Source organism: Pristiophorus japonicus, chromosome 6 (assembly GCF_044704955.1).
Source record: "Pristiophorus japonicus isolate sPriJap1 chromosome 6, sPriJap1.hap1, whole genome shotgun sequence".
Classification (NCBI taxonomy): Eukaryota; Metazoa; Chordata; class Chondrichthyes; family Pristiophoridae; genus Pristiophorus; species Pristiophorus japonicus.
In genome coordinates, this window is record NC_091982.1 from 18,089,434 (window position 1) to 18,104,161 (window position 14,728).

The 14,728-nt window shown below is 46.4% G+C and overlaps 1 protein-coding gene across 1 annotated transcript in view; it reads right to left on the reverse strand.

Moving 5' to 3' along the window:
• The window catches only part of LOC139266086 (V-set and immunoglobulin domain-containing protein 1-like), a 40,900-nt gene extending 32,083 nt beyond the window's left edge, over positions 1-8,817 (reverse strand). The window contains exons 1-2 of the mRNA XM_070883938.1: positions 8,742-8,817; positions 3,883-4,046 (exon numbers count right to left, since the gene is read on the reverse strand). Coding sequence (XP_070740039.1) covers positions 3,883-4,046; positions 8,742-8,817 — 240 coding nt within the window. The remainder of the gene's footprint in view (positions 1-3,882; positions 4,047-8,741) is intronic.
• Between the last annotated feature and the right edge of the window lie 5,911 nt (positions 8,818-14,728).

Below are 14,728 nucleotides of genomic sequence, written 5' to 3' on the forward strand. Positions count from 1 at the left end.
TTGAAGGTTTTTTAGCCGGAAAATGATTTGCGACAGTAGCCAAAAAATTCAGTGGTGGCGCCCTGTTAGTGGAGCGGAGCGCTAAGGGAGGTGTTCCACACATCTCTTAGTGCGTTAGGCAAGGTGAGCAACTGAATATCCTATGTTAAAGAGCCGGCTTCGTAGCGCCCGAAGAGAAGCCTCCCTGCAAAAAAAAACGGAACAAAAAAACATGCTCTGTACATTACTCGCCCCAAATAAAGTTAAATCACAAAAAAACAAAAACAAAATATCACTCACTCACCTCATGCAGTCATTCCTTCCCTAAGCGCCCAGGGACAGCTCTGAATGCCAGCGTTCTCTGGCGGTGTCACTACGGGACGCTACGAGTGCAGCACAAAACAACTTTTCCATCCTGGCAATATTGGGGGCGTTGCACACCGGCGCTATGCTCCCAGGCGATACTCCTCAGCGCCGCCAGTACCGGCACTGATTTTGCCGAGCGGCGTGAATGCCGCGCTCGTGGCTACAAATCCTTTTGTGCGAGGGGTGCTAGCCAAACAAATTTCTAGCCCCATAATTGTGCACACTTTACACGTCAAGCGTATATCCCGTGAATTTAGAGAGCTGCTTAAATACATATATTTAATGTATTTTCTCATCCAGCCTAACGCCTTCTCCCCCTTTCAGGGCCCCAGCACTTCCTTAAGAATCTATTACATTTCAAGCTATTGCCAGTTTTGATGAAGGGTCATCAACCTGAAACGTTAACTCTGTTTCTCTCTCCACAGATGCTGCCTGACCCCATTTTCTGTTTTAATTTCAGATTCCAGCATCCACAGTATTTTGCTTTTGTATTTGTGCTTAAATACATTGCTCTGCACCATGGTCTGTGCAGCAGACAGAGACAGAACTTACCTTGACTAGCCTGCTACACAATCCTCGTATATCAAACATGTGTACCGTCTCAGGGCAGTGCCTCACGCTGCTCTCATCCACATTGTAACCAATAGGACAGGAAGTCTGCTGGATCTGGGTAGAAATGTGCTCGTTGGATAGCTTACAATATAAAGATTTATATTCTGTCATGCTGTATTAGTGAAGATCCCATTTTATATTGATTTAGAGTGATTTATTGCTTTGAAATAATCAAAACTGGTAGTGGTTAGAAGGATTATTTACTAGTTTTGATCTCGTTCACTTAAGAACATAAGAACATAAGAATTAGGAGCAGGAGTAGGCCATACGGCCCATCGAGCCTGCTCCGCCATTCAATAAGATCTTGGGTGATCTTCCACCTCAACTCCACTTTCCAGCCCAATCCCCATATCCCTTGATTGCCCTCGAGTCCAAAAATCTATCTATCTCAGCCTTGAAAATATTCGAAGACTCAGCTTTCACAGGCCTCTGGGGGTAGAGAATTCTAAAGATTCACAACCCTCTGAGTGAAGAAATTCCTCCCCATCTCAGTCTTAAATGGCTGACCCATTATCCTGAGACTATGCCCCCTAGTTCTAGACTCTCTAGCTAGGGGAAACAATCTCTCAGGAGGTACCCTATCAATCCCCCTCAAAATCTTATGTTTCAATGAGATCACCTCTCATTCTTCTAAACTCCAGAGAGTACAGGCCCAATCTACTCAATCTCTCCTCATAGGACAACTCTCTCATCTCAGGAATCCATTTAATTAATCTTTGTTGCACTACTTCCAAGGTAAGTGTGTCTTTCCTCAGATAAGGTGACCAAAACTGTGCACAGTACTCCAGGTGTGGTCTCACCAAGGCCCTGTACAATTGTAGTAAGACTTCCATACTCTTGTACACTATCCCCCTTGCAGTAAAGGACAACATGCCATTTGCCTTCCTAATTGCTTGCTGTACCTGCATGCTAACTCTCTGTGTTTCTTGTACGAGTACACCTAAATCTCCCTGAACATCAACATTTAATAGTTTCTCACCATTTTAAAAATATTCTGTTTTTCTACTTTAGTAACCTTATTTTCCTCTAATTTTTTTCTGACCTCTCCTGAAAGTGTTAATTCATTCGGAGGCATTTACAGTCACATAAATAATATGCACTTCCTCTAGAATAGAATCATAGAATCATAACAGCACAGTAGGAGGCCATTCAGCCTGTCGAGCTTGTACCGGCTCTCTGCAAGAACACTTCAGCTAGTTCCAATCCCCCACCGTTTCTCAGTAGCCCTGCAATTTTTTTTCTTTCATGTACTTATCTAATTCCCTTTTTGATAGCCGTGATTGAGTCAGCCTCCACAACCCTTTCAGGCAGTGCATTCCAGATCATAACCACTCGCTGCGTAAAAAAGTTTTTTCTCATGTCGTCTTTGGACCTTCTGCCAATCACCTTAAATCTGTGTCCTCTGGTTCTTGACCCTTCCGCCAATGGGAACAGTTTCTCTTTATCTACTCTGTCTGGACCCCTCATGATTTTGAACACCTCGATCAAATCTCCTCTCAATCATCTGTGCTCTATGGAGAACAACCTCAGCTTCTCCAGTCTATCCACATAACCGAAGTCCCTCATCCCTGCAACCAATCCTGTCAATCTTTTCTGCACCCTCTCTAAAACCTTCACATCCTTCCAAAAGTGCGGTGCCCAGAATTGTACACAATACTCCAGTTGAGGCTGCACCAGTGTTTTATAAAGAGTCATCATAACTCCCTTGTTTTTGTATTCTATGTCTCTATTTGTAAAGCCCAGGACCCTGTTGGCTTTTTTAACCGCTTTCTCAGCCTGCTCTGCCATCTTCAACGATTTGTGCACACATACCCCCAGGTCTCTCTGTTCATGCACCTCCTTTAGAATTGTACCCTTTAGTTTATATTACCTCTCCTCATTCTTATGACCAAATTGTATCACTATGGTATAGTCTGAAAATGACTGGTGAACCTGAGCTATCAAAGAATCATTAAACCTCAACATGCCTGGGCTCAGAGGTAAAAATCAGCCAGCATTCCCATTCTAATCAGTGACCGCTGCTTGAAAGTAGCCTAGTCACTGGAGTTGACAGAAGTATCCGGTCCCAAGATGCAGCAGGTTGAAAATCCGCTTGCTCTAAACCACTTTCTCGTTTCTACTTAATCCAATGCTTCCATCAGAGATTAACCCTCATCCCACCCTATAAACTCATTATATGTTGTGAAAATTAATACTCAGTGCATGTACCTGCAAGTGCTATGTAACCCACAATGTATCAAAACCCAAGAATGTGTTTCAAAAAGATATAAAATATTTTTTAGAAACAGAAAAAAGCCATTTTACCAAACAATCCAATTCTTTTTTCTATTATTTTAATCCTACCTGCCCACCTTAAATCCACCAGACTAAAGAGCTAGGATGGGACAAGTATCTTTCTTTATCAATATCTAACTTGTGAACTTGTAATCCTTTCTTGGTCCAGCAACACATGTAATTCTCTCTTGAATTAATGTGTACTATCTGCTTCAACGCCTCATGCCTATAAGTAAAAACAATGGTAACGGACCAAGTAATGGGACTTAAGAGAGATAAATCTCTACAGTCCTAGCCTCCCTATTGTCAACTGATCTGGACACTGCAATGAAACCGCAGTAGTGGGATTCCCAGGGTCTCAAGGCTGCGGTCCTATCTTCTTGTGTCTGATCAGATTGGGCATTCTATAAAGGAGGCTGATCTGCCTGTGTCAGCATTTGTGGTGGGGGGTTTCCTGACCTCCTCCTGCCATGGACACGCAAGATGTGCAGAATGATGCAGGTGTCTGCTGCTGGCATGCAAATGATGTAACCTTACCCTGATCATCCAGTGGAGTCAGGAGCAGAGGTCACCAGCTCCCACTCTACTGCACTTATGCTGGAGATAGCAGGGCTGAGGATTTTCAAACCCAATGTTCTGAGTTGGCTTTACCTCAATGTAGTCTTCGGAGGGGTTGCTGAGGAAAGTCCACTCGATGCTCAGTTTAGATAAGTTGTCCGTGGTAGTTGCGTATGCACATTGCAAGGTGACATTCCCTCCTTCTGTTGCATTCAACTGGCTGTACTTCACCGTCACCTCAACAGCAAGCACACACCCTGAGAGACAAACAGATCCAATGATGATCGGGAGATCCTTGCTACTAAATCTAACACAGAATGGCATGTGGATTTTAACATAATATAGTCAACAGAAGTAGAATTAGTAAAACAATGCATTGTTCACACACAGAACCAAAACATATTTTACAAATATTCCTGTAGGATTAAATCTGAATGCTTTAAATTAATTTTCTCTCTTTATCTTAAGCAACACAGACTTCACAAATGATGTTGAAATAGCTAAAGATGATAGGCGGAACTGATGAAAATTCTGTTGAGGTGAGGTTGAAGACAAATCAAGAATCTGGTTTATTTAAATACACTTGACTAAACAAAAATTCCAGACTTTAATTTTTTTTCCTACAATGCTTCCCAAAGCAACACAAAACAAGAAGACACACTAATCAATCCAAATAGCGGTGGTACATTCACTTTTTATTTTCTTACCCTACGGGTCGGCTTCTGGCTGGGAAACCCAATCGCTATTTCTTAATTCCCAATTGTCCCTGCTACTGCTTCCTTAATAACGGACTCCGGCATTTTCCCAACGACAGATGTTAGGCTATCTGGTCTATAGATTCCTGCTTTCTGTCTGCCTCCTTTTTTAAATAAGGGGCATTACATTTGAGGTTTTCCAATCCGCTGGAAGCTCCACCGAACGGAACAGCTCCCTCTTACCCCAGTACTGGTGCCAGTGTCAAACCAAAACCCATTTCTCCCACACTAGACTTTGAGCCACATGTTTAACTCTCTGATCTTATTTACCCTATGCAAATTTGCTTGTGGCTCAGGTAGTAATCCAGAGATTATTACCTTTGTGGTACTGCTTTTTAATTTGGCCCCTAGCTGCTCATAATCCCTCAGCAGAACCTCTTTCTTTGTCCTGCCTATGTCGTTGGGACCCACGTGGACCACGACAACTGGATCTGCTGCCCATTTAGTGAGGACTCAAACTCACAATCAACTTGTGACTATCCTCCTTGGGGTTGAAGTGGTTCCAAGATGACAAACTAGGTGATGGAAGTTTTGAACCAAGTTATCCCTCTGTGGTAGAATTGATAATCTGATAGCTGAACTAAAAATGTCAGCAGTTCTCCAGGACATTGTTGATGATTGACCAATAATGGAACTTGCAGGGGTAGACCTATCATTTGGGGCTGGGATTGTTTTCACTTTCCTCCAGATAACACTCTATGGGCTAGAACCTCCACTTTTGAGCTTATCGCCCAAAAATGGGCATTATTTCTGGCGTGGGCGGTAAAAAAAGGTTTTCAGATTGCCGGCTTCTCGTCCATTCTCAAAACAACTAGTTTACATTTTTGAAAATGGGCATTACCGTGAGCAATTTCAACTGGACGGTAGCGTTAAATTTTTTTGACCTTCTGCCGTAAAGTGTGGCCATCCTGCGCATGTCATGGTGACCCTTGATTGCTCGACTCCCACGATTCTGGAGGTCAAGGGTCACCATGACATGCGCAGGAGAGGAGACAGAGAGAGAGGGAGCTGAGAGGGACTGAAGGCGTGTCTGGGTGTGGTGTGGCTGCTTTGGGTGGAAGGAGGGAGAGTTTAGAGCTTCACAGCAAATAGGCAAACAAAAAGTAGCTGTTAACAACCACATATTTGACCGAATTTGCCCTATAATGGAAAGAGAGGAGGAGGCATCACAGCACGCTGTGGAGACTGACGCTGGAGAGAGCAACGAGGTGGGACAGGAGCATATTGGAGGCCACAAAAGAGCGAGGAGGTTCTCGGACGAGGCAAATGCCTCCCTCCTGCAGGAGGTCAAGTCATGCTGGGGTGATTTGACACAGCGAGGGCGTGGGAAGCCCACCCCAAAGGCTTACCAGAGCATATGGGCCGAGATAGCAGAGGTGGTCTCGTCGGCAACCAACGAGGTGCGTGAGGGCAACCAATGCCACAAACGATGGAACGACCTTGTGGGATCCGCAAGAGTAAGTATTACAATGATTTACATGTACTTATGTATTTATATAATTTGATTTGTAACAGTCATGAGTGACTATCAGCAGCTGTGAGGTCTTGCACTTTTACAGGGAATGTTTTACTCAAAGCCTGCGGTCAAGGTATACATCTTTAGGTAAAGAATGATAATAATCATAATAATCATGATTACATCTGCCAGTTATGTGTTGTATCAGTCTTTGTGACAGTACCTAGCAATGATATCACGCAATGATCTTATGCCATGTCGTCCTGGTACCTTTTATAGAAGAAGCTGGGGGCCATCAGTCCCCAGCGACATCACAGAGATGGAGGAGCGGGTGCTAGTGCTCATGGGGAAGCACCCCCAGACTGCTATTGATGCATCCGCAGACCCTGAAGTGATGCTACGTGAGTAAAGCTTACACCATGCGTGATGTAAAGTCAATAGATGCCACACCAACTCATATCCGAGCAATCATATATGATAGATGATTTCTAAAAGTGTCATAGAAATAATGCTGTCCTAATGAAAATCATTTCAATGCACAATGTGTTGATGAAATGTGATGTCTGTGATGAATTTGAGAGCGGTGGTGCTTTTGTCATGCATATGCTGTGTGTAGCGCTGGACTCACCTTGTCACCCTAGCACATCCTTCTCCTCTAACAATCTCATTTGTGTCTTGCAGCTCAGCCAGCAACGCAGCCGCAGGCAAGGCCACAGAGGCCAGAAGGTGGGGGTGCGGGGCAGGAATCGGCGGATGATCCTACATCTGGTGCTGAGGAGCTCCGATTGTCGCCCGTCAATCCGCTGGGTCTGTTCTCGACAGATGAGAGCACGGACTTCAAAGAACCTGCATCGCCACGCTCCAGAACCCATTCCACCCCAAGGTCATCTATTGGTCCTCCGGTCATTCCTACCTCCACTCTGGAGGTGCTGGCCCCAAGCACCTCTCCACAGGGCACCCCATTTGTCCCCGGGACGGCGCCGACCCCGTGGAGGTCTCGTGGACGCGGCAGGTCTGTTCTACGAGCGCGACATGACAGCGGAGAGACGGTACAGTTGTCCAGGAGGACTGTAGACATTGGTGACCAGCTCATCGAAGCATTGGGGGGTATATCCCGACACCTGGCCACCATGACTGAGTACATTCTGTGCACGACGGAGTCCCTGGATGCGATAGCCAGGAACACTGCTGCCACAGCCCTCTCAGTGGTCCCAGAGCGCGGCACTCCACCCCTAGGTTCCGCACCACCTCTGCGAACGACAGATGAGAATAAGGACCAAGATTCTGCTTCTGCATCAGAGAATTTTGCCCCCTCGGTACCCACTGCTCCCGTACCCATGCAACCAACGCATCTGCCTTCATCCCACCCCAATGAGGCACTGCCTGAGGAGCTCCTCAGCCAGGCACCATGGAGCGAGGAGGGGAAGGGATAGAGGTGGAGAGAAGGAGGAGAGGGAGGAAGGAAAGTGAGATGCATGTGCGTAGGTGATGACTGTGTTATATCTCCATCCGTGTGTATGCAATTTGTTGCAGTGTATGGGGGCTGGGGACCAGGCTCCTGCTTTGCCTTTGTATTCTGTGTTTCTGGACGTGTTGACCATGTGATTGATGTCAATGGTGGAAAAGCAGGGTGTGGGCGGGGATTGGGTGTTATTGACTGTGATATTTACGATTTCAGACCAATGTTGGTATTAAACTTTTGTTATTGAACATAACCTTGTTGCGCATTGTCTCAGAGAGCTGGACCATTACACACTGGTGATTCCTTACTAGGAAAGGGTTAAGTACAACTTAACATCAATCAACATAAACTTTAACTGGCACCAAGGTGATGGGCACCATTAATGTCTGAGCTGCACACATTAATGGTGAGCAGTGTGTCAGCGTTATCACTCACATCAGCGCTCTTTCAGTCAAATATTTCCAATATCAGCTCTTCACATAAGAGTGGGATTTAACAAATGCCAGCCACACCACTGGCGTTCGTTCTGGTTAGTTCCACTTTTTGTGGGCGTTTTTTTGACTGAGTGATATTATGGGCGATATGTGTGCGAAGTGGTGAAATTGAAGATGGGCAATCTCCATGGCCGCTCGTTTGGGTAAATATGCTCTTTGTGCCAAAAAACAGTCACCGGGCGTTAATATTGAATCTCGGCGTTAATTCCGTTCGGAAAGTAATGCTGGCCGATATTATGGACATTGAATTCACCCATTCTGCTGATTCCGCCCAAAAAAAGTGGGCGGGCGGTGATATTTCTTCTCGGCATTAAGCACATGGGGAAAGTAACGCTCGGTGATAAGTTTCCTAAAAAAGTCCGTCAGTTTCCAATTTGTGGCAGAATGGGCGATATATGGGCGTTATACATCATTTCAGCGGTAAAATGGGCGTTAAGTGGGCGTTAAGCAGGCAAAAAAAGTGCAGGTTCTTGCCCCATAGCCCTAATGGGTAGAGTAGTCCTAGTTGGACAAGAAATGGGAAGCTCACTAGTATTCTGTACTTGTAAGTTGTGCCTATTTAGGAGTCCTTTCAACTTGGCTCTGTTAATCTACAATTAAACTCTTTACATCTAGGTAAGTGGAATGTGCCTCTATGAGAGGCAGTGTGCATTCTACATCATGCAACAGGATTTCCACAGTTGTGGATTTCTCAGTTTGGAGTCTTAAACATAGTGGCCCTAAAATTCCAGGAACACCATTCCGGCGGGCAGTCTGGTCACATTAAAAAAAAAATGTGCACTTACCTTTCTCTCCTGCGTCCTCTTGAACTTCCGATTCTGTGATGAAGATTCCCGGGCAGTGTATGATGTCACACCGCATGGGAATGCAGCGCGCGCGAAGCCTGTGGCCTCTTTCCGAGTCTGTCCCCGCCCACAGGAGCTGTCAAAAGGAGCTAATTTACATAGGCCATGCCCCTGATTTTTTTTTCACCTTCAGTGCTGCAGCTGTTTTAGAGATCACGACAAGGCTTTCCCTGCTGTAGCTCCTGCCTGAAGGCCTGGCGAGAACCCTGAGACCAGGCCAGGAAGAGGAGGAAGGGGCTTTCTTCATTACAATCCATCCAGAGGGAGAGGAGGAGAGCAGAAAATTCACGACGCGGCTTTGAAAGGTGAGATTTTTCAATGATTTTTTTAATCTGTCTAATTTATTTTAAACATTTTAACAATTTTAAAAGTTAATTAAAGCAATATAAAGACTTTAAAAATGCCTTGCATTTCTGAACGGGTTGTGGTTGTGCAGTGTGTAATAGCATGGCCAGCAACTAAAAAGTAGCATCTTCTAAACTGCATGTACAAATGAAAGGAGGAGAAAATGTTTATAAGATTGATGGCCACAAAATTTCTGGTTTGGGGGAGGGTGTAAGTTGGCGGGGACAGGAATTGTTGGCGGGGCTATGTATGACAGAACACACTGGAGAAGCAACTGCCTTCCTCGTGCAGCAGCGTACAAATGAAGGGATTAGGATGGGATGACAGTACGTGTCCTAAATTCCAAAACTCCTGCCCTCCCATCCATTCTCGAGAAGCTGAGCCTCGATGTAAAAGGTGCAGTTTGTCGGGACCCATTCACCAAGGTGGAAGTACGTGGTTGAAAGTACGCTGTTCAACTGAGATTGTTTGTGGAAACCTTTGGCCATATTTTGGGACTCACTACGATTGCTGGAAAGCCTTTGCACTATTATTTTCAAGAAGACGTCCTCTATATTCTGCATTACCCTTGGAAAGCATTCTATCTCAACACACTTACTGAGCTAGGTACTGAGGCCCCAAGTTTCCACATGATTTGCTCCTGATTTTTAGGAGCAACTGGTGTAGAACGGAGTATCTTAGAAATCGGAATTCTCCACATTTAGTTTGCTCCAGTTCTAGTCAGGTAGAACAGTTTCACTTTGGAACAGAATTTTTTTTTCAAAAGGGGGCGTGTCCGGCCACTTACGCCTAATTTCAAAGTTTCGTAAGTGAAAACTTACTCCAAACTAACTTAGAATGGAGTAAGTGAAGATTTTTGTACGCTTGAAAAAACCTTGTCTACACTTTAGAAAATCAGGCGTAGGTTACAAATTAGGCGTAGGGAACGAGGTGAGGGGGGGAAGGGAAGTCATTAAATTCTACAATCAATCCTTAGTTATACTTATACAAATATTATACAAATAAATCCAACCTTAATCAAAATTTATAAGCAAAGAAAAGATTAAATAAACCAAGTTCCTACCTGTGTGAAAGTGCTTGAGGCAGGCCTTTCATGTTGGAGACAGAGGCAGCGGTGTGGCGTCAGTGTCTCGACGGCAGCGGCAGCAAGCTTCAAGCTGAGCTGCAGTGCTTGAGGCAGGCCTTCATTCTCTTCGTGGCTGGCCGCGAAGAAGCAGCACCGGACGGACCTGAGGCCATTCGGCCATGAGATATCAGCGGCGTCAGTGGCTGGCCGGCAGACGAAGAATCAGCGGACCGATGTGAGGCCATTCGGCCATGAGATAGCAGCGGCGTCAGTGGCTGGCCGGCAGACGAAGAATCAGCGGACCGATGTGAGGCCATTCGGCCATGAGATAGCAGCGGCGTCAGTGGCTGGCCGGCAGACGAAGAATCAACGCAGGACACACGCAGCTCATTAAGGTTCTTGAAGCCATTCGGCCACGCTTTAGGGGTGGCGTCAGTGGCTGGCCGGCAGCCAAAGAATCAGCAGCGGACGGACGTGAGGCCATTCGGCCATAGGATATCAGCGGCGTCAGTGGCTGGCCGGCAGCCGAAGATACAGCAGCAGCCTTCGAGCTGTGAGGGGGACTGAGGCCATTTGGACAGGGAGAGGCAGCCACATCGACAGTTTTATATTTAAATTTGCAGAATGGGTGCTGCATTGTCAACACCGCGTATTATTGCAAAGTTGAATTGGCACTCTTATTTCTCCAAACACATAGTCCTTAATTTGCATGCACCAATGCAGCACCGGTTCTGCAAGTTTAGCAGTGAAAAGCTGAACTCACTGATTTCAGCAGGTGATTTATTCAGCAGTGCTGCTAAAAGCACTCCCTCACACACAGAAATATCAAAAAAAATTAAATTACAAGCCTTTGCAGGGGTCCAAGAAACAAATCTTCACTTTTTCTGCAGTATTTTTAAAAATGGCCGAGTGCCAATGTTTGTGTGAGGCTGCGCGTGTGCGCACGCTCCAACGCGCCCGCGCAGGGTTGCCGGCACCACGAAGGCCAATTTAAATTGTACCCGCCCCCTGCTACTTAGAAAATCGGCGCGAGTGTTAGTTTCCTCCCCACTCCTGTGATGAGCGTGCCGTGCCAAGCAGACATCGAGCTCCAAGGAGCTCGAGAATATCGGACTTTTTTTTAGGCACAGTTTTCGGCGCGAAAAACAGGCGCCCAGCTCGGAGGTGCGCCGTTTTCGCCACGGCACGAAACTTGGGGCCTGAGTGTCTGACTTTAAAGTGGATCAGATTTTACAAGACAACACGGTACCTCAAATGTTATAAAAGTTGGAAGATTTGAATCTCTCATTACTTTGAGAGGAAGCTGCTTGTTTCTATTTCCTGCTGTTTATTTAGTTTGTGTTAAGCTTTTACTCTACAGAACTCCTCAGCATCGACTGCTGCTTATGCTGAAGGCTACTGAGCTGTTTGAAGCAAAGTTTCAGGTAAATGCACACAGACCTGCTTTACCTCGCGCAGAACTTTCCTGCCCTATTCCTGGGCAGAAGATCTCTAAAGGTCGGAATTTTGCGCGAGAACTCATCGCACGGGCAAGACCTGTCCAGCTGGAGCACGCGCATTGCGTGCTGAAAACCAGCTTTTCCGATGCCTTCCCGGGTCGGTAGAAACTTCGTACGGACCCGGGACATCGGAATTTCAGGGCCAGTGTTGGGTTTCTACATTTCTCAGGCACACAACTGAAATTTAAAGAAAAATTGATTCCTCTTAGAATAACAATCCACTCGTTTGGTGCTTAACTTCTAGAATCTGAAGATGTTTCTATAATGGGGTACTGAAGTTGCATGTTCAGCCATGAACTCAGTGAATGGCGGTGCTGGCTCGAAGAGCCGAATGGCCTACTCCTGCACCTATTTTCTCTGTTTCTATGTTTCTATGTTTCTCTAAGGGGAGCAAGAGAAGTTCTTACAGGGAGTCCCCCGGTTTCTCGAGCCTGGGCCTGCAAAAGGAGGGTACCTCTGAAACACATCAGAAGGCTGAGTAGCAAAATGCTGCTTTTATCCTTATCTTAGGCGCATGTACAACTTACATGAAATACGGGGCCGAAATTGCCCACCGCTGGAAACGGGGCGCATGCACCCCGTTTCTAGTATTTTTCCGCCGCAGTGGTTGAGGTGGCCTCTTGAGTGAAATTCCGCTCTTTGGCTTTTTTTTTCAGGTGTACAGGAAGTCACTCATAATGGGGGCAGAAATGCGGCGGTGAGTACACTAGAGGGGCGTAAGTTGGGGGGGGGAAGTGTAGTGACCGTCACTGTCAGTCATCAGCGTAACGCTGATGACATCATCGCGGCGCCGCGTCACCACAGTTTTCCCCTTCACTTAAAGGGGAAAGCCTGCGGGATTTTTAAAGTTGGGCCCACTGGGCCACCAGGGAGGATTTCGGCTGGGCTAGAGGCCTGGCACCCAACAGGGGGTGCCAGGCTGCCTGTTGGCGGCCCGGCCGAACCCGGGGGGCATAATTGTCGGCCGGGCTGCCAACAGGCAGTTGGCCGACAAAAAAAAAACATGGCGGCAGGTGGCAATGCGTCTTCCCCTTTGATGGGAGCTGCACCGCCATTTCAGAAGGCCACAGCCTCACTGCACTGTCTCAAAAAAGCAGGTTTTGGCACCGCCCGGCGGGAGGAAGATTTTCGCGGCGGGGTTCCACCGTCGGGGGGTGAACTTTGGCGGTGCACACTGTGATGGAACACTTAGGATGGATTGGCAGCAGCCGGACAGTAGCAAGGGAGCGGGATACCACAGGAGCGGAATTTTGATAATGGCGGCCATTACACAAAAAGTTGGCGGCCATTGCACTCCACAGCGTGGCCGCGGATTTCCGGTGTTAACAGGCCTTAAGGGTGTTTAGTATCTGATTGGCCTGCTGTAAACTTGCGGGATGTACATGTCTGCAGCTCAAAAGTATTAAACGGCACATTAAAAAAAAATACCCTGCTCTCCTCCGTGATATTTCACACAAGAGGAGTGAAATTCAAAATCTGAGACTGCTATCACTGCACTCAAACGAAGGGGATCTACCAATCACCTCCAGAAAGCAGTCTGGATCTCATGTGAATGAGTCAGTTTGTAATAAAATCACTTTTCCTTTCCACCCAACCTCACAAAGTGCCAGGAAAGTCCAAAAGCTTGGCAGGGTGTGACTGCTGTTTGCTAATAATTAATCCGTGGGCTGAAAACACCTTGTGACAAAACTTCAACCGTTTCAGCATTTCGCAGTAATTGTATCTTTGCTCTTGAGCGTGGGGGTGAATTTCTTATCTGCACATGTGGGCCCAGCCATCAATGTGCTCCAGCTACTGCTGTTTTCCAATGCACGCCCCAACCAGCAGCGTTTTGTGTCTGATGCGCACCACAGACATAACTTCAGCAAATTGAGGTGTGAGGCCGGGAAAGCCAACTCCTTCGACCCACCCCACTCCCTGGGTCTCACTATCTGAGCAACACTGACAATAGGCGCAGGTACTGTTCCGCTTCTCAGAAAAAGTTATAGAAAACCTAGGGCAATGTAATAGGGTCAGAGGCCCAGCCCAGTGATTGGCATGCAGGTACAGCAGGCGGTTAAGAAAGCAAATGGCATGTTGGCCTTCATAGCGAGGGGATTTGAGTACAGGGGCAGGGAGGTGTTGCTACAGTTGTACAGGGCCTTGGTGAGGCCACACCTGGAGTATTGTGTACAGTTTTGGTCTCCTAACTTGAGGAAGGACATTCTTGCTATTGAGGGAGTGCAGCGAAGGTTCACCAGACTGATTCCCGGGATGACGGGACTGACCTATCAAGAAAGACTGGATCAACTGGGCTTGTATTCACTGGAGTTCAGAAGAATGAGAGGGGACCTCATGGAAACGTTTAAAATTCTGACGGGTTTAGACAGGTTAGATGCAGGAAGAATGTTCCCAATGTTGGGGAAGTCCAGAACCAGGGGTCACAGTCTAAGGATAAGGGGTAAGCCATTTAGGACCGAGATGAGGAGAAACTTCTTCACCCAGAGAGTGGTGAACCTGTGGAATTCTCTACCACAGAAAGTTGTTGAGGCCAATTTACTAAATATATTCAAAAAGGAGTTAGATGAAGTCCTTACTACTAGGGGGATCAAGGGGTATGGCAAGAAAGCAGGAATGGGGTACTGAAGTTGCATGTTCAGCCATGAACTAATTGAATGGCGGTGCAGTCTAGAAGGGCCGAATGGCCTACTCCTGAACCTATTTTCTATGTTTCTATGTTTCTATAGATCGCCACTCCCTTTTTCCTGACTTTTGTAGCCGGGAAATTGGCATTAGGAAAATTGGCCCTGTAGACTTTACACACCGAGCTTTCTTTTATTTCTTGAGAAAACTAGGTGAAGATACAAGACCCATAGTGCAGGACAGCAACTACGCAGAAAAATGTAAAACATGAGGTCAGTTGCTCCCAAATTTGTGAGAAAGGAAAATTGAAGGAGGTACAGTGCTCCACAAATGTAACTTCCCAGGAAAGAATGAGTTGGAGTAGTGTTTAGGACGGCATATTTTCATGGGAACAA